The sequence below is a fragment of the Typha angustifolia genome, chromosome 7 (assembly GCF_048772165.1).
Source record: "Typha angustifolia cultivar Huaian chromosome 7, ASM4877216v1, whole genome shotgun sequence".
NCBI classification, from domain to species: Eukaryota; Viridiplantae; Streptophyta; class Magnoliopsida; order Poales; family Typhaceae; genus Typha; species Typha angustifolia.
Window position 1 is genome coordinate 5,616,467 of NC_133245.1, and position 20,907 is coordinate 5,637,373.

Genomic DNA, 20,907 nt, shown 5'->3' on the forward strand with positions numbered 1-20,907 from the left:
CATGTAAAAAATTATGAGATGTACAACGCAATCTACTCACGATCAGCAGAATGGACACTATTTCTTCTTGACTACATTTTAATTTACAAATGAATCCTAGCTCCATCATATAACCTTGTAATAAATACAAAATCAAACATAGAATTCTTTATGATTTAAACTTAAATAGAATCCAACTCTTACATAACTCACTGAAGGAAAGTTTAATCTAAGGAACTCTAATATGATTTTGTGACCTCCTGATCTCACCTCGCTTATGCAAAACCATTAGCCTCTGAAAATATTGGCATATAAAATGTCTGATGAGCTCATAGCCCAGTTAAAAAATTAACTTCTCAACATAGGACAAGCAAAAATTCTTAATAAAAAAAATCAAAGCAAAGGAAGCACGTATACATGACAATGCATGAATAAGAACAGAGAGATTTAGCAATTAGATCCCCAATATCAACTTTTTGAAGCAGAATGACCTGGTATGATCTATTGGCTGCTATATCTGATCAAATTTATTGGATATATGTGCTCAAATCTACAAGATTAAAACGTGCCTGAAATTTTCATAAGCAAAATTTTGTACAATCCTTGAGAGGAAAGCAGAATGGTTGGTGAAAGTTAAGACTGCAGTCCATCTAATGACAGAACTGGTAAGTGTCTCATAATAATAACTTAATTAACAGAGGGTTTCTTCACAGAGGGGTAGACAAAGAGGGTTTCTCCACAGAGGAGTTGACAAAGAGGGTTTCTCCACAGAGGGTAGTCAAAGAACAAGCCAATCTCTTGTCATATCAGAAAACTGTGTCCAAGTTGTTCCTTGGCATATTAGAAAATTGCTGAAGTTTATCAAAATCAGGGAAACTACTAGTTTTCAATCCTTTCTACCCATTAGAGGACATCTTTGTATGCTTAGTTTTATTATGTTATATAGACAACAGGTGTGCATATAAGCTCCCACAAATGCAAGTCTAGGGAAGGAATATATAAAGAACTTTATCCTAATTACTAAAGAAACTATTGTCATGACTTGAGCATATGACCCCTTAGATAAAATGGATAAGTATTAAGGTCACGCCAAGTTTTCTTATCTTACATCAAATATAGAATAATGGATAAGTCAAGGAGAGCTACCACACCCATGGTAAAAGTATCTGTACTAGTCAAATAAAATAAATAGAATATTCTATTTTTAAACTTTATCCCGTTTAAAGTATCTGTTTTTGTCAAATAAAATAAATGGAATATTCTACTTTAATCTTTATCCCAATAAGTTAGTCAATTTTAGGTTAAAACTTAAACTCAGGATGTTTTATAAGCAATAAAAGCACAAAAAGTGGGGCTCAGACAATGGAACTCCAAAAGACACGGTGTAGACAATGATATAATAAAAAATATGGAGCGTTGTTATGAACTCCCCTAGCATTGGAAGGAGGTTGTTTCTAAACAATTGAAGTTAGGATTGAAGATTTCTTTTGTTTGGTCAAAACTTTAGGATTTTTATTTTAGAAATAATTATTTCTATGTTCACTTGTATTCTAGATTAAAGATGTCATAATTATTTTTTATATGATATAAGTGAACAAAAAGATGAAAAAACTATTTTGCTTTTTATGAAATTATTATAAATATTCTTTCATTTGATATGAAGTAGGTTGATGAGATATATACCAAAAAGTAAATTAGTAATTGAATTAGTACGTGATATAAGATATTATTTTGATGAATAATATTTTTATTCTAGAATCTGATTATTATAATATTTAGCAGTTATTTTAGAATAAAGAGTTATATTGTAGAATAAAATAAAATTATTTCTAAAATGAATGAGAGCTTAGGGAGAGAATGGAGGAAAAAGGGAGGATTAAAAAACCCTCCCGAATTCTTTCTTTCCCTCTCCAAAAGTAGAGAGATAGGAAAAGGAAAAGGAAAAATTTACCACTCTTCCTTACTCTTCTCTCCTATTTTCTGCTATAATTATAGGGACCTAAATATAGAACTCTACATTGCATCTCCGTAACTGTAAATGATCAGACATATACCGGTAATCTAATGATTATGAGTAAGACACAGACTCCCATACCTTTTAAGGAAGAAAACAGCTGATGAACCTTTTCAAAAATCTCATCCACACTTCCTTTTGCACTAATCTGCAACCAACGAACATTGTATATTTTACATTCTCACAAAAAAAAAAAAACTAAAAAACAAAAACTGGATGAAAATAACAAAACCATCATGGAAGATTATAAACCAAATATTGAGTAACAGATTACACAGGCCAACAACTTGTGAACCATGAGACCAACAGACAACAGTACTGCAGTCAGTATAAAACAATAGCAAGCAGGTAGGCTCAACAGGCCAAGCAGATAAAAGAACCTATATTAAATTCTTAGAGCAAGTTTAGAGATGCCTGTTATATTGTTAGCAATACATAAAAAGAGAGTTTTCAATAATTAAAGACATGGAAGTGTTCACAGGCCATAAATAGATTAACTAAAGAGGACAACATTTTAAGCACAATAGGTGGCATAATAAACTCACGATTAAATTGCAATGATCCAAATCACATAGGTCTTAAAACCAAGAATTAGTTTTTTAACAACCTCAAGAGAAGTTTGACAAAACTAATCGTCAGAAGACAAGAAGTGCTTCCCTATCCAAAAGCCTAATGTGATATGTATCTTGAGTAAAAGAAATCCCATATCACTTTATGACCATTTGAAACAGACATTATAGAATGAGAGAAAAACCAAGTTACCAGATTGTGCAGTGACATTAGTATAAATAACCATAATAAGAAGAGCATTCAAAATATCACATCATTGACCTGGGTTAAAAGATTATAAAATAAAGAATTTCACATATCACACCCTATAATTTCTCTATTTTGTTATTCATACCCTATCTTTAAGGATCTTATAATCCAATCATTCTTTTTCCTATAATTTTTATTTAATATCCTATTAACATGAATGCTACCAGCAAAAAAATATTTCGTTGGATATATTAAATTATTTAATAAAATATTCAAATTACCCTTGTTTCCTTCATTCTCTCATTTTCTCTCATCTTTCTTATGAGATTAGTAGAAGAGGAGGAGGAGGAGGAGAAGAAAAGATGATGGAAGGTGGTGGCGGCAGCGACCACGGGTGGAGGTGGTTGGGGGAAAGATGAAGGAGGGGTAGAGAAGTGCAGGTATTTTAGTAATTTGGTTAATATCAGTTAGTCAAAATAACATTAAGTTGCTAAATAGAAATTATAGAGAAAAAAATAAAAAGTCGAGTTACAAAATCTTCAAAGATGAGTGTGAATCATAAAATACATAAAATATAGGGTATAATTTGTAAAATTCCCTATAAAATATTACTGATAGACGAAGCACAAAAATGGGGATTTTTTAGCAACAATAACAACAACCAAACTCTTAGTCACAAATATTTTCCTCTATATAAATCCTTTACCTCCATTCATCTCTACTTAGTACAATGGTTTGCATCAAATCAAGCACTACCATATCTTTCTTACTAATTCCTTCAAGTCAGTTTTGGTCTTCCCTTCCCTTGTATAGAACAATTACTTGAATGAAATCAATCATCTGTATTGGTGCATTACATGGTTTCTGCTGGAGATATCTGGATCATCTAAATATATTATCGTGTAGATTATCCTCTATAGGTGCCACCACTATAATATAACTACCATTTTCTAGTGACTTCGCAGTATGTTGATTTTTAATCCTTATCACCAATCAGGTTTTTTTTCACATATAATAAACGAGAGACGATAAATAGCAGCAATCTCATGAATAGTTGACATAGAATCTCTGAAACTACCATTTTCTAGTGACTTCGCAGTATGTTGATTTTTAGTCCTTATCACCAATCAGGTTTTTTTTCACATATAATAAACGAGAGACGATAAATAGCAGCAATCTCATGAATAGTTGACATAGAATCTCTGAAACTTGATATAAATATATAATCAGAGAACAGATCTAACGCAGATCATATTAAATTGTCTCATAACGATCAACAGGAAGTTCCATATTACCTTGTGGACTTTACCCTTTGCAGAGTAATAGCTGATGACAGGAAGATTTAACTTCTCAAAAACTTTGAGGCGCTTCTTTATTGTCTCAATATTATCATCAATTCGCCCCTGGTATAATTCATAAACTAACAAATTACCAATCTTAAACAAGAAAATAAGGAGATCATGAAAGCCTTTACATTTCCTAGAGTTATCCAGTTCAACCTGATTACGGCCTAGTACACGTTTCACCATCTCCTCCTCTGGACAGTCAAAGAAAAGTACAAGGTCTGGTTCTACCCCAATCTACAATTCATATCACACCTTAGTACCATATATTATATACAGGGTAGACAAGTAAATTTGAGATTCTGCAAGAATAACAACAATATCGGAAAATAGAGGATGCAATTACCATAGAAAAATAACAATCAGAATGCATATCCCCAAAGAAAGATAGCAGAACAAGTACATCATGAGAATGCATAAGAGATGGCAGTTCTTTAGCCCTTTAAACGTGCCATCAAGTGTGAAAACAACTCCCCATTGAAAAAGTGCTATTTTGCATACCTTTCTGGACTTTCCAATTCATAATAAAGTTAAAAATTCACCTTCAAACAGAACCATGGAATAAAAATTCAACTGATACAAATCAGCATCTGCTAAAGTTTAGTTGACAACTGGGATAGGGCATTATAGCTGCAGCCATATTGGCCATGTTTTGGGCAATACTATCCTCATATTGGCTGAAACAACATGATTTGAAGTATTTTTTTTCCAACTTATATGGGTTGGGTTTCGAGTCTGTTACTGACTCAATTCCAGCTCATCAAAGAACCCACCACGCTAACAATAGAAAGTATATGGTGTGTAGAAAAATAATGACTACTCAAAGAACTTCTGCAATTCCTTCAGCATTCAACTCAGACATATAAGTTACTTCTTATTTATGTGATTATCTGCTGCAGTTTGTATTATAATTTACCATATCAACAATAACTAAGTTTACAGTAGGCTCAAGTGTATAGCATAAGTATCAATGTGCTTGGACCTTGCAGCAGCAATTGACTATTCTATCACAATGATCTATATTTTGTGAATAGTATTAACCAGAAGACTCACTATCCTCTCAAAAGCAATGCGGTTTTCTTCACTTCGAGGGAAGCCATCAATGAGGAATTTGTCAGCTGTGCTTGACTTAATTGCTTTGTGGATCAGGTTGACTGTTATTTCTGATGGAACAATCTTTCCTTCCTTAATTATGCTGCGGATTAGTTCCCTGAAAAAGCACCACAAAAACAGCTAGTTATGCAACTTTGGGTACTTCAACATGATAAAACCAGTAATCATAGGCAGTGATGGTCGTGCCGAAGATACCGTGTCGATTCTTAGTCCGCATGGCACATGCCCTCTGTATGCCCTTGCATGCCACTAGCATGCATTGGTACGCTTTTGGCACATTTTTAATAAAATTTTAAAATATCTAAAGATACTTTTGGATCTTTGGCACGTCAATTTTAGTTGTTGGTTTGAATATATCTATTAAAGCCTACACTAGAATCTTCTATTTTCATATTATTTTTGTAAATGACCTATTTTATAAAAGATATAACAATAGTCAAATAAAAATACTATTCAACACATAATATAATCAAATATATTCGTTAAAACTAATATTAATGATTGAACATTCTATAATATAATTGAACTAGAAAAAAGTTTTAAAAAATGAGCTCCAAGTGACATATAATGTTTGTCACATGATTAAAAAATAATCCTATTAGAATTTTAGATTTACCACTCTAATGGATTCACTTCCGATCAATAAAATCTGTTTCGAACATCACGTGACTCGTACCAATATGCACACCCGACTGGCATGAATCGGCACTCACTCATGCCGGCCAACAATGGAGTGTGTCACTGGCATATCGCGAAAAGGGTGTCATGCCACCATTGGCACGACCATCATTAATCTTGTAAATTCTTACCCATTTGTACTTTTAGAGGAAATTTCTTCTCTCAAAAGATCACCGGCACTAAGATGAGCAACTCCAAAGGCTGAAGCAATTCTTGCACATTGTGTGCCTTTACCACTCCCAGGACCACCTAAACAGAAGTGAATTTAAGCATATTACACATGCAATAGAATGTTCCAATAAAATCATGTATGGAATAAAAGCACATCATTCAAGCTGGATTCATATTTCAACATACAGTGTATACAGAATGGAGAAAATGAAGTAGTGTTATATTATCATACCAATACCATCCATGGCAGAAGGGTTTCATAAATACTGACTAAATATGACTACTTAGAAAAGTAAAGAAAACTTGGGTGAATGAAAATCAATAATAAATAAAACCTCCATATCATAAAGTACATAGCACATTAATTATACTAAAGGATTCATTAATTATACAACGGAATGCAATCTGCCAAAATGTCCCCAAAGAACTCAAATTTAGATACCACCATCATGAAGAGACATAAATCTTTTTTAACCTATGCATCTAATTATTTTTCATTGGGTGTTTCTCTTACAAAAATTGCAAAAAGAAAACCAACTGTATTGTAACAACAATACTTATAGGACATTTGTCCTGACTGAGATACAATGTTGTCAAAAAAAAAGAGATAGGATGTTGTGAAAATGTTCTCATACAGTAACATTGCAAAAGTATTATTGAAGTTGAAGTAGTAAACAACCATCACCTATCCATTGGCTACTTATCCTCCTTCCTTTCATCATTTTCAAAATTTTATTCTAAATTACTAATGCTTACTCTCCAAGTATGGTCTAAGCTAGATAAGAGTCACGAGATGATTTACTCTATTTAAAGCATTTTAAGGAAGAAAAAGGTGAACATAGTGATAAATAGCTTAAGGCTAACAAATTTCTGACTACTTTTTTATCTAATATTGATGGTCTATGCAAACAGTCATAAGTCATGAGCAAGCATACTGAACAGTGCAGATATACCACCAATCACAACTATCAACTAATAAAAGTGCCTTAGTTCAAGTGTTATTGATATAGTTATGATGTTTCCCTTTTCTTTTATTTATTTATTTCTAATTATCTTTTTGAGAAAAGACCAGCATAGCTATCGTGTTGTTTTGCAGATTTTATTAATTGAAATATATTTCTTTTTCAGATCTCAATATGGCCAAGAAGTGTTAGAATTGGATAATTCTTCTAAGATTTAACCATCAATGAAGATAATCTTAGGGCATTTGAAGAACTTTTCAATAAAAGGTTTACCAATGAAGATAATCTTAGGGCATAATTGCACAGGTTATGTGCACAATCCTTTAACAATATGATATTTAAATAATGATGAAAAAAAAATTTACCCAAGACAAAAGTTATGAATGGCCTTCTTATGGAAGTAACAGCATCTTTCACCTACAACAGAAGAAATGGAGAAAATTCTTGTTCACATGGTAACATACAAAGTTACATTAAATGCCGACCCAGAACTAAGCAATCATAAATCTGAGAACAAGCAAATATGCCCATATGTATAAACTTACAGTCTCTGTCGTGAAGAGTGCCGATAAATTCAGAGCATGTTGTATCTGCTTAGAAACAAAGAGCTAGAAATGTAAAGAGAATGAAAACAAAAATTGCGGAAAAGAAAAGATAAATGACAGGACATCGAGGATGTCCTATTGAGAGAAGAAACAAGAAAAAAATTTCACAGTAGACTTAAAGCAAAATAACTTACATCCTTCACTAAAAGGATAAGGTAAATAAACTTCCTCCTGTTCAGATGAAATGTTGAAAAATATTAGGGGGACTAGCTGATATATGATAGTTTGTGAAACTAGTCTATCCAGATAAAAACTTAAGCACTCTATGAAAAAGAGGTTTTTACTTAAGATGATTTTAGTTCAAACTTAGTTAAAATATGCAGACAGTCATACTCTAAAGTCTAAAGTGCTCCATTTTTCTTCTTTCTCAATATCTCAGGGGCTTCATTTTAAGTGTCTAGAATTCAAGATAAATAATACAATCCATTCCAACTGCCAACACCAAGTAAATTATGCCAATCTGCAACAACTACGCCAATTCCATGCTACAACATACCTTGCCATCAAGTAAACCAAAAACCAAGGTAAGGGTGTGAAATACCTTATAACAGTATTCCATTGCCGTAGGAAGCCCCTCAAACTCTCCCACGGCGGCCAGAGAAGGTTAGGGCATCCATTTGCCCTAACCATCGTCAAAGAAGAAAATGGAGAAGATGATTTGTTTGAAATGAATCATGATTTACTCACGATCAGCTTCAAGCGGATCATTATAAATGCTTAGGCCTTAGATCCTTTTAGGCAGATCCTCCTATAAGTTGTTTGAAAATTCAAATTAGTATGACCCACTCAATGGTCTTATCTGTTCGACCTAGTGCACGCCACAAGGAGTGTAGTCATCTACTTCAACAAAGGAGTCATCATCTCTCAATATCTCTTCCCGCCCTATTTTCTGGCAAGTTTTGCGTTGGGCATGGTTTGTGCCACATCGATCAGTGGCTAGCACAATACATACCAACGGCAAGGAAATCATCCTATGGAAAAACATTACATGGAAAACTTTCTTATGAAGAGAATGAGAACATGGAATACCAAGCTATCAATCCTATGGAAACGTCAAATGTGCCACTAATATAACTGATATAACTGAGTAACATAAAATTGCATGTACTCCGGAATAAAGAAAGAATAGATGAATGAACCAAATTATAGTAGTGTATTTGTTGCACATTCAGCATTTCAAGACACCTTCTTTCCCTATGTCATACTCAATGTGGTTACATGTAACTAAGAAAACAACTGCTCTTTGTCATCAAAAGTCGAAATACTTAGCATATCAGATATAATTATGCTCTATAATGTGCTCATGTTGTTAGATGCACTGTAAGTACTCTACTTATCTAGCCTACTAAGGCTTACATGTCTGCCAAAAAAATGATCCCGTACTTCAAAAGACCAGGCAAAGTTGTCTTATCACAGACTACAAATAGTTGGTCTGACCTGAAATTAGGAAGAAGAAGAGGAAAAAAAAAGAATCAAATATTACGGAAAATACATGGGCTAGATACACTTCATATATTCAAATTCTAGAAAATTATATAACAATAACCCATTCAGAGGACATTTATCATAATCTCGATTCGGCAGGCCACTAGATAGTATTTCACCTATTACATGGTTAGTTATTTTTGAGTTCCTTTTGGTGCCAGCAATCTATTAATGCTTATGCAAGAAGCCACTAACAAAACTCGATATATTAACCACCGCAAGTTCTACACATGGAAGATCATGTGTTTGAGGTGGCATCTTTTCCCAATTAAGCAATCCAACACTGCGATGCACTTCTTGATGAGCTAAATTACTAAAATAAATGGACTGGACATCATTTTTTTTTCCTTTAATTTTCCTGTCACAAATACATTATAATTAGCTCAATAACCCACAATTCTGAAGATGATTGACAAGCTCGACACTAACTTACATAGATATGTGGCACAATTCATTGTCAAATATCAAAAAAGAAAAGAAATTAAAGCACAAGTAACAAAAAAGAAAAGAAATTAAAGCATAGGAAGAAAGAATCAAACAGAGGCAAAAGGAGGTGAAAAGAGTTACTACCAAAGGTGCTTGCTCGAGGATTAGGAGATTGTCGGAGAAGGAAACGCCAATCGCCTCCGCATCCCAAGCCAATGAGGAAGGAAACAAATTTGATGGTTCTGTCCCAAATCGATCTACTAATAATATCACCGCCAACTCTCTTTCTCTCACACACATATCAAACATACTAACAGTTAGAAATTTTTTCTCATTTTTGTTGTATTTCCTTTTTAAATATTTTCTTGATCTAACCCTCTCTCTCCACAAAGCTAGGGCACATGGCACCTAAAAAGTAGTACTCGAGGTCCTCCTTTTCAATTGGTCAAAGGATAAAAGTTCAATATGTTAATAAGAAAATCCCTTTCTAGTTACAAGGCTTTCATAACTTAAATACATTTGATTTTTTAATTTAGCACATAAAACTGAGTACATATATTTTATATAGTCGATGTACATTTTATTATGATAGAGTACACACAATTTACATATGCAGTTGCTTAGTAGGTCAATTTCCAATCCAATACTTTGGCCTTCCCCTCAAGCTGGCCTTTCGGACTAGCAGCCCATCATTGATAAATATGAAAAATAACTAGCAACGGTCCTCTTATTCCTCCTCTTCTACCTCCTCCGTATCTTCTGAGCCCCAGCAAAAGTAACCTACAATTATTCTATTAGGAGGGCCTTACTATGGAAGGAGGAAGCCTCAGTCTCGGGCTTCCACTATAAGCTGGTGTGGCCTAAGATTTACTTGCCTAAGTGATTTAGGAGTTCAGGATCTGAGAGCCGCCAACCTCTTCCTCCTTGGAAAATGGTGGTAGAAGCTACTAGGCCAGACAACTCACGCTGGAAAGACATTATGAGGTGCCTCTACTACAGGAGAATCCTACTCAAGGAACACACCTTAAGATGTTCGATCATCTGGAGCAATGTTCTCAAGGGCGATGAGGCCATCTTAGTAGGGGTTCCCTTTGACCCAAGTCTCGGAAGTTGGATCAGCTTTTGGATGGATAGTTGGTCCCTAGAAGCTGCCTTGAGTAGTCGATTTCCCTTAGCCTTCCTCTCTTCTCCACAACAAAGTCTCTGCAACTGTGGAGTAGGACTCACTTTTCAGATTTCTCGGCTTTTCTAGTTTGATCGAATGCCCTATGCAATGAGGAGCTCGAATTTAGCAACCACCTACTGCTCTAATAATCCATCGTCTTCCAATTTTGGAACTCCTTTCTTTCGGCTATCAGGGTCTAAAATCCTCAAATTCTGTAAGGGATTTCTAGTTAGATTGGAAGAGGAATATTGTTAAGGAAAAATGGCACAAAGCGTTTGATCATCTTATTGGTATTCTTTGGTGGTTGCTATAGACGGAGCAAAACTTTTGGGCATTCTGTGAAAAGGCAAGAATCTTCACGAGCCTCCAAATTTCCCTCTCTTAGATCTGGTCGATATAAATTTACGTACCACATACACCTACCCTCTTACTCTGAACTGAGCAAGTAAATGGGAACTATAGAGACAAAATTTAACTACATAGTAATATGTGCAAGTGATGCAGTGATCAATATTATCACTTATATGACATGCACATTAAAATTATCATACTCAGTATTACACCAATAATCCATGCATAACTATGACGCAGTAAAATAAATATAATTATGTTGACCAGTAAACAAATATTTGCATATGTATGATATGAATGCGCTGAAATCATAAACATAAAACATCACTTTAGGACTATATTATTCCTAGACTACGGAGGATTTACTAACCTGACATTGCTTTCCAGTTAACCAACTCCAACTACGCCATGGGATCATCCTCGCACAGTATGGAATCTACCTCGATAATAAAAGTAATAAACATAAGCACCAACTTACCTAAAATTAATTAATTAAATCATCCTAGAGACAATTGTTATAATTTTGGATAGGTCCACCTAAGAATCTAAAGTTTAGTAAATCAAGCAGAGCTGGTATATTAATTATGATAGTCTGATGCATTATTAGGATTATTAATATAATTATCATTATATTTACTATTTCACTAATTATTATCAATTTAAAGTAAATAAAATAGATAATATTTAATAACTTACTTTGTTAACGAAAGTATGCTTAATATGATTACCAATCTAATTAGAGCTAATTTTCCGTTCAGAGCAATTAGTAGTAGTATGTCTAATTTATTAATATGGGTTTATAACAATTATTATAACTAACAAAACTACTGTGTAACGATTAATAATAATTAAAGCTCAAGCTTGACAACAATAAACAAATAAAAGACTAAATCAAATTAACACAATTAAATAACAATTAAACCACTTGGGCCAACCTAAAGTCCAAAGCAATGGGCTGCAACTAAACCCACCAAAATTGAGCCCAAAGCCCCAAATAGCTGTGGCCTAGGCTAATCAATATGGGCTGAACCGTACCCAACTCACCCCACCTTAGGCTGAACTGCCTACAGCCCAACCCAAGCCCAAACTGGGTTGGGCCGCACCCAACCCAGCCCACCTCAAGCTGGGATAGGCTGGCAGCCTATCCGAGCCTCACCTCCTTCCCTCCTCTCCCACAAGACAATACAACCAAGGGGGAGGAGGTGGCTGCCGACGGTGATCACCGGCAGCCAAGGCCAGCCAAGCTGGGACCCGACCGGAACTAGCGAAGAAGGCACGAGGTGGGTCTCCGGCCAGAGGTGAAGCAATGAGGCGTTCACCTCGACGGGAGAAGCCCGACCGCGAAGAGGAGCAACCCGGCGAAATGCCGGAGGTAACAACGGCGGAAGAACGAAGCCAGAAGAACGGGGAGGTCGAGGGGGGTGCGCGCAATCCACGGGTTAGCCGGCCAGGGTAGCAGGCGGCGACAAGACACCCTCTCCATGGCCGGCGGACATGGAGGTTGCCAAAATCCACAACCAGGACACAAGAGCCCCAAAGACGACACCTAAGACTTCTATCGCGAAGGGCAACGCTCCAGGCAGGATGGAGAGCGGAGACAATAACGGTGGCCGCCGGAATCGCGCCGAGAAGCCGGCGATGCGAGGCTACGGGGTATAGCCTCCACCGAGAGCTTAGAGTACCCATGAGGGGTACAAGGAGAGATCACATCGAAGAGAAGCTCCCCGGACCGGCACGGCATCGACACGAGGACCCGGCCGGCCGATTTCCCAACGAGGCCGAAAAAGAAGAGAAGCACTAACGAAGTAATTAAACTAAAATTAACTCCTCTGGGTGGTGGAGGAATCACCGGTTGTTAGAATCACGATGTCGGAGGGCTCCGGCGGCGCTCCGGCGCGGCGAGAAGGAAAAGGGGGAAGACGGCGGCTACGGGAGAGAAAAGAGAGGAAAGGAAAGAAACGAAGTCGGGGAAGAAGGCAACTCACGTGTCTCGCACGTGCGCTCAATTCTTTCTCTCTCTCTCTCTCTCTCTTTTTCTTTTCTTCTTTAACGGTACCGTTTTCAAATTGAATTTGATAAAACTTACCGGGATATTATTGTTGATGATGTTGCTGCTTCTCCTCTTACTTCCTAAACACAGCTTTGCATTGTACTTATCTTTCTTTTATTTCTAAGAAGAATAACTTAAAGATCGTGGACTTTATGCCTATCTCTCTCTCTCTCTCTCTCTGCAATGTAATTTATAAAATTTTAGTAAAATTATTGGCTAATTATTTAAAGCCTTATTTGCCTCAGTTGATCAGTTTCGAGTAAATAACTTTCATAACTGTATTCATGATAAAAATTTCTAGGATTTTTATTGCTTCTCTTATTAATTTCAAAACTTCTTTCACTACTTATCTTTCTTCTATTCTTAAGAAGAATAATCTGTTTAAGGTTGTGGACTTATTATAGGGACATTGGACTGTATAGATTGAGTCTACTTATTTTTTTATTCTGCTTATATAATTAAGTTAGAGTCTAAGTAGATTAGAATTTATTTAATCACCTAACTTCAGTTCAATTAACTCTTATGCAGTTTTAGAAAAATATTCTGTAGATATTCATCAATAAAGTGAATATTACGAAATCACTTGGACGAGATCGAAGATTTATATTCAAGACTTCTCCGGATTAGGACTTTATTTGTGACAGAATGAAGAAACATTACAAGAAGGATAAGAAAGACTGATTTAGCTAAGTTATGTTTATCTCTAGGTTATGTTTATTTTTAATGTAAGTCCTTAAAACAAATCCTAGTTTGAGTCAATTTATGACTAGCTTCTATAAATATATGGAGTGCAATCCTAATTGTTTATGCAATGAGTTTAGCCAAATATTTTTTATTGTCTTTATATTTTATTATAGTTATCAGATAGTCTTTATCTTCATAAAAGTAAATCATAACCGTAGAACCCTTTTAAGCATCTAAACCCTAGTCACCACCTTCTTCCAACAGCCACCCTGCTATATGGTCGTCCATCACCACATTGGCCGTCCGCCACCCTTCGACGACCGCTGCAACGTCGATTATTTACCGTTTTACCTTATCTGACCTTGCTCCACTATTTTAACCATAACTTTCCATCCAGATTTTCGATTGACTTCATTCCAGAGCCATTAGATGCGAGACTTCCGAGATTACTACCCATCAAAATCTCAAGATCATCCTATGACGGATCATTCTAGATTGGATTCATAACATAGAAGTATAAATATTAAAAATAAACAAGTATAAAGTTATTAGTTATACCTCAGTACAAGTTACTCTATAAAAGTAATAAAATTTAGCAATAGGTTTGATTGCAAAATCAATGAAGAAATGGTTTCTTTTTGTTCTTATATCAATTGTGCTCCCCTCAACGGTGCCCCAATGTTTGGAAAAATATGATTCCATAAATTATTATAAAAGTGTCTATACATGAAAATTTGGTTCACATCAGTAAATTTAGACACTATACAGTGATAGATGAAGCTCACAAAACCAAAGAAAAATGATCTATGATTCAAGTTAAAAGCTTGTGGAACCTGATAGTATGGCAAAATCAATTGCTATCAAAATTCCAAACATATTAAATGTCATGTAACAAAGGCCGATTCAGACAACATTTATCATAATAATTTGGCAAGTATTTCACCTATTGTATGGTTAGAGTTATTTCTTGAGTTCCTTTTAGTACCATCAATCTATTAGTAGAATCCACAAAGAAAACTTGATATATTAATCACTAGAAGTTCTACACATGTTGCCAATTGAGCAATCCTGTTAGGAGAAGGTGATGGTAAACTTAAGAGAAGAAGATTGTTCTCTTAACACAAGATGAAGTAGATAAAAAACTTTAAACTTTTTTCATATATTTGCACAAGATAAGACCACATATATATAGTGGTTTACATGACTCTTAGATATACTATATGACTCTTAGTTATCATATATAACTCTTTGATTTCCATCATCTAGAGAATCCAAAGATTACTATCATTTAAAGGTATACAAACACTAAGAGTCACCTCAAAACCAAAGCATTTTTTTTTGAATTCTATACTAGCCAATTAATCTAATTGACTAGTCAAATGGGCTAGCTTAATATTCTAACATTTTCCTCTTAAGCTAGACCATTTCCACACCGAGTTTCTTCTTCAATTTGGTGAAGGTATCCATCTTGAGAGCTTTGGTGAATATGTCTGCTAATTGATCTTGAGTCTTGCAATACTTGACCTCGATCTCACCATCTTTGACCAAATCTCGAATGAAATGATACCTAACTCGAATATGCTTGCTTCTACTATGGAAGACCGGGTTCTTTGTGAGTGCAATTGCTGATTTGTTATCACAAAATAAATTTGTGCCTTTTCCTTGTGGATGCTTGAGTTCTTCCAAAATCCACCTCAGCCATAATGCTTGACAACTTGCTAACGACAAAGCAATATACTCTGCTTCTGCAGTAGAAAGAGCGACAACATCTTGCTTCTTTGAAGACCATGAGATTGCACCAGAGCCGACATTGAAAACATAGCCGGAAGTACTCTTGCTATCGTCGGTGCTTCCACCCCAATCACTATCACAATAACCAACTAAACATGAATTGTTAGTACTTTTATAAGTAATACCTTCATCCAAGGTACCACTAATATATCTCAAAATTCTTTTCCCAGCATTCCAATGACATCTTCTTGGTGTTTCCATGAATCTGCTTAAAAGACTAACAGAGTACAAAATATCTGGTCTTGTACCTGTTAAGTACATGAGACTACCAACAAGACTTCTATAAAGAGTAGCATCTACAGATTTATCATCACCTTGCTTGCTTAATTTTAAGCCAACCTCCATTGGTGTGCTTATAGGTGAAGCGCTTTCCATTCGGAATCTCTTCAAGAGATCCGCTGCATACTTCTTTTGTGAGATGGAAATTTTGTCTCCACTTTGTTTAACTTCAATGCCAAGAAAGAAATGTAGAAGTCCCATGTCTGTCATCTCAAATTCATGCATCATACTTTTCTTGAAAGCTTCACAATAATTTGGACTATTGCCAGTGAAGATCAAATCATCAACATAAATGCATGTAATTAAAAACTCACCATGTGTACCTTCTTTGATGTAAAGAGTATGCTCAAATGGACACCTCTTGAATCCATTTTTCAAAAAATATCCATCTATGCGACTATACCATGCCCTTGGTGCTTGCTTTAAGCCATACAAGGCTTTCTTCAACTTGCATACTTTATGCTCTTCACCTTTCTTCACATAGCCTGGAGGTTGATCAATATAAACCTCCTCTTCAAGAACACCATTCAGGAATGCCGATTTGACATCCATTTGATGCACCTTCCATTTATTTTGAGCCGCCAAAGCCAAGACCATGCGAATAGTCTCAAGTCGAACAACAGGGGCAAAAACTTCGTCGTAGTCAACGCCATACTTTTGATTGTAGCCTTTTGCTACCAATCGAGCCTTGTGCTTCTCAACTTCACTTTTTTCATTCAACTTGGTCTTGTAGATCCATTTAACACCAATTGGTTTGTGCCCAGTAGGAAGATCTACAAGATCCCAAGTATCATTTTTTGTAATTGAATCAATTTCTTGATCCATAGCATGCCTCCATTTTTGTTGGTCTGAAGCCTCCTCAAAAGTGATAGGATCTGCATCAATAAATAGTGCAAAGTTGCTCATATCATCATATGATACTTCTCTTGCAGCTTCATAGATATTTCTAATGCTCCTTGTCTTCCTTGGTAGAGACTCCGATGATGAAGACGTTGAAGATGACGTAGAAGAAGAAGACGGGGAAGTAGGCGGAGTCCTTTCTTCTTCTCCAAGATCACCATCTTGACTTTCTTCTTCACCTGCAAGAATAGAATATTTTCTTTTCTCTTTCCCATCCCACCCCCAAGATTCTCCTTCATTAAATTTCACATCTCTACTTACAATAACCTTCTTGGTAATGGGATTAAAGAGTTTATAGGCTTTGGACATTTCACTATAGCCTATAAGAATACATTTTTCAGATTTGTCATCCAATTTCTTCCTTTTTTCATCAGGCACATGCACATAGGCAATGCTTCCAAAAACCCTCAAGTGAGCAACACAAGGCTTGTGTCCACTCCAAGCTTCTTGAGGTGTCATGTCATGCACACTTTTAGAAGTTGCACGATTCAAAAGATAGACTGCACATGCAACGGCTTCGGCCCAAAATGTATTAGGCATCCCTTTTGCCTTTAACATGCTTCTAGCAAGTTCCATAATAGTTCGATTCTTCCTTTCTGCCACTCCATTTTGTTGTGGTGTATAGCGAGTGGTAACTTGATGTTTTATGCCATGCTCTTTGGAAAAAGAGATAAAATCTTGTGAATTATATTCACCTCCTTGGTCGGAACGCAAAGTTTTTAAGATATATCCACTTTGCTTTTCGACTAAGGCCTTGAATTCTTTAAACTTGTTCAATACATCTCTCTTTTCTTTAAGAAAATAAATCCATGTCTTTCTACTATAATCATCAATGAAGGTAAGGAAATAACGATTACCTCCAATAGATGTTGTGTGCATAGGGCCACATAGATCGGTATGAATAAGCTCAAGAGGTTTGGATGCTCTCCAAGCTTTTCCACTTGAAAAAGATTCTCGGTGATGTTTTCCAAGAGCACACCCTTCACACACTTGATCATGTTGATGAATATTTGGCATGCCTCGTACCATATGTTTCTTGCACATGTGAGAAAGAGAGCTAAAACTCAAATGACCATACCGGAGATGCCAAAGCCATGACTCATCCTTTATGATGGTGTTGAAGCATGGAAGAGCTTCACTTTGTATCTTCAAGGGAAACATCTTGTTTGGTGTCATCTTCACTTTGGCTATAAGAATATTATTTTTGTCTTTGATTTCGCATGAGTCTTCTTTGAAGAGAACATCATGGCCCTTAGAAAGAAGCTGTCCAACACTCAAAAGATTTTGCTTAAGATCTGGAACATAGAAGACATTAGTAATGCATTTGACACCTTTATTTGTTTTAACAAGAATGTCACCACTCCCTTTGACCGGTAGCTTGTTGTTATCGCCAATGCGAACCTCACTTTGGATAGATTCATCCAAAGTGACAAAAACACATTTGTTTCCTGTCATATGGTTACTACAACCACTATCAACGTACCAAATATCATTAATAACATCTTCTTGTACATTACAAACAAGAAAGAGAGAACCATCATCCTTTTTTTGATCATTTTCTTGAGCATAGTTCACATCTTTATTTTCCTCTTCGGCAATTCTTTTTCTACACATTCTTTTTATGTGGCCATATTTGCCACAATGATGACATTGGACGTCTGTATATCGTCCTCGTCCTCTACCTCTATCTCTATTTGAAGTAGATGAGAATGTATTATCATTTTCATTTTCTTGGCCTCTTCCTCCATTGTTTCTACCTCTCCCACGGCCAAAATGCCGTCCTCCTCTCCCTCTAGAACCTCCTCTCAATGAAACTTGAGATTGAAAGGCCTGCTCTAAGAAAGGGGAATCAAATTGATTCATGCGATGTTCATGGGATTGGAGTGATCCCAATAAACTTTCAATAGAGATAGTAGATAAATCTTTAGATTCTTCAATAGCAACAACAATATGCTCATACTTTTTAGTTAAACTTCTAAGAATTTTTTCAACTACTCTTTGGTCTAAAATTTTCTCACCATTAGTCCTCAATTGATTAACAATAGAGATTACCCGATTGAAGTAGTCTTCAACTACTTCGGAGTCCTTCATATGTAGCGTGTCAAATTCGGCTCGAAGAGTTTGAAGCCGCACCATCTTCACCTTCTCCTCTCCTTTGTAGGACACATTGAGTATATCCCACGCTTCTTTCGCCGTCGACACAGTAGAGATTCGTTCAAAGATTGCCTCATCCACCGCTTGATAAATGAAGAACAATGCCTTCTTGTCCTTCTTGCGAGTCTCCTTTAACTCATTGAGTTGTTGTGGGGTGAGTGTTGTCACGTTCTCTGGCTCAACATAGCCTTTCTCTACGATATCCCATAGATCTTGGGATCCATAGAGAACCTTCATTTGGATACTCCATTGGTTGAAATTCTTTCCGGTGAAGCGAGGAAGTTGGGGTTGCAACAAACTATTGGAAGCCATTGTATTGTAAGGAAAGCTAGCTCTGATACCACTATGTTAGGAGAAGGTGATGGTAAACTTAAGAGAAGAAGATTGTTCTCTTAACACAAGATGAAGTAGATAAAAAACTTTAAACTTTTTTCATATATTTGCACAAGATAAGACCACATATATATAGTGGTTTACATGACTCTTAGATATACTATATGACTCTTAGTTATCATATATAACTCTTTGATTTCCATCATCTAGAGAATCCAAAGATTACTATCATTTAAAGGTATACAAACACTAAGAGTCACCTCAAAACCAAAGCATTTTTTTTTGAATTCTATACTAGCCAATTAATCTAATTGACTAGTCAAATGGGCTAGCTTAATATTCTAACAAATCCAACACTGCGACACACTTCTTGATGAGTTAAATTACTAAAATAAATGGGCCAAACATTATTTCGTATCTTTATTTTTTTTCCAATTAGCTTAATAACCCACAAATCTGAAAATGCCCTCAGAGCATAAAACCTAATGGATTTGTCAAATAACAAAGCAGAAAGAATAAATTAACACATAGGAAGAAAGAATCAAGCAGAGACAAAGGGAGGTGGTTACTATCCAATGGTGCTTGATCGAGGATGAGGAGATCGTCGGAGAAAGGAAAGCCTATCGTCTCCACATCACAAGCGAATGAGGAAGGAAAAACAATCTTAATGGTTTCATCCCACCGTCTCTCTCTCTCTCTCTCTCTCTCTCTCTCTCTCTCTCTCTCTCTCTCTCTCTCATAGTAATAATAGTTAGAATATTTTTTCTCTTTTTTTGTTGTGGTTCCTTTTGTATATCTTTTTGATCTCTCTCTCTCTCTCTCTCTCTCTCTCTCCATGAAGCTAAAGGCACGTGGCACGTAAAAAGTAAACTCGGGGCTTTGAAGAAAATTTCATAGGTCCTCCTTTTTAGTTGGTCAAAGATTTAATATGTTAATGAGATAATCCTTTTCTAGTTACAATGGTTCTTGCAATTTAATTATATATATATATATATATATAATTTATTATATAAAACTGAGTGTATAAATATTTTGTTATAATAGAGTGCACATAGTTTATATATATATATATATATATATTACATACTAGAGTGCATTATTACAAATTAAGAAATTTTAATGACATTAAATTGCAAAAGACCCTCACTTATCCCCTTCTACGGCCCTATCGTTGTAACTCCTGCTAACCCAGCCCTCGATCCTCTTGTACAGCCCTATCATTGTAACTCCCTCTTGTTATCTATCCCCTTGTACGGCTAGGGGTGTAAACGAGTCGAGCCTAAGTGAGTCGGCTTCGGCTCAAGCTCGGCTCAGCTCAACTCGAGCTGAGCTTGAGTTGAGCCTAACTAAGCCCGAGCCGAGCTCAAGTAGAGCTTAGGCTTGATTAGAGGATGAGGTAGTGGCGACGTGGACGGCGGCTTGCCGAAGGAGTAAGAGACGAAAGGAGATGGTGAATGAAGGAAGAGGAAGCCGACGAAGTGGACAAAGAAGAGGAGTCTGACGTCGAGGAGATGTCAACGGAGGAGTAGACTGACGAAGAGGAGGAGGTGACATCGTGGCGGTGGCTTGCCGATGGAGGCAAACAGAGAGGGAGGAGGTGGCAGCGCATGGGGGTGAAGTTATGGGTGGTGACCTAGTGGATGAGAGTGAGGGTAGGGTAGATGA

At 36.1% G+C, this 20,907-nt stretch overlaps 1 protein-coding gene across 3 annotated transcripts; it reads right to left on the bottom strand.

Annotated features, from left to right (window-relative positions):
* Nucleotides 1-42: 42 nt before the first annotated feature.
* On the bottom strand, nt 43-13,178 carry LOC140762538 (UMP-CMP kinase 2-like). 3 transcript variants are annotated; one of them, XM_073100412.1, is made up of 12 exons: nt 12,901-13,178; nt 11,422-11,487; nt 8,981-9,061; nt 7,759-7,795; nt 7,565-7,609; nt 7,385-7,436; nt 6,018-6,135; nt 5,149-5,305; nt 4,252-4,332; nt 4,048-4,155; nt 2,075-2,141; nt 43-274 (listed from the first exon to the last, which is right to left on the bottom strand). In XM_073100412.1, coding segments are annotated over exons 3-12 (687 nt in total). In that variant the 5' UTR covers nt 8,983-9,061; nt 11,422-11,487; nt 12,901-13,178; the 3' UTR covers nt 43-254. The 3 variants fall into 3 exon arrangements, with proteins under 3 accessions (XP_072956513.1, XP_072956512.1, XP_072956511.1); XM_073100411.1 differs by lacking the exons at nt 7,759-7,795; nt 8,981-9,061 and having other exon boundaries at nt 12,901-13,175; XM_073100410.1 differs by lacking the exons at nt 7,759-7,795; nt 8,981-9,061; nt 11,422-11,487; nt 12,901-13,178 and adding an exon at nt 9,680-11,394.
* Between the last annotated feature and the right edge of the window lie 7,729 nt (nt 13,179-20,907).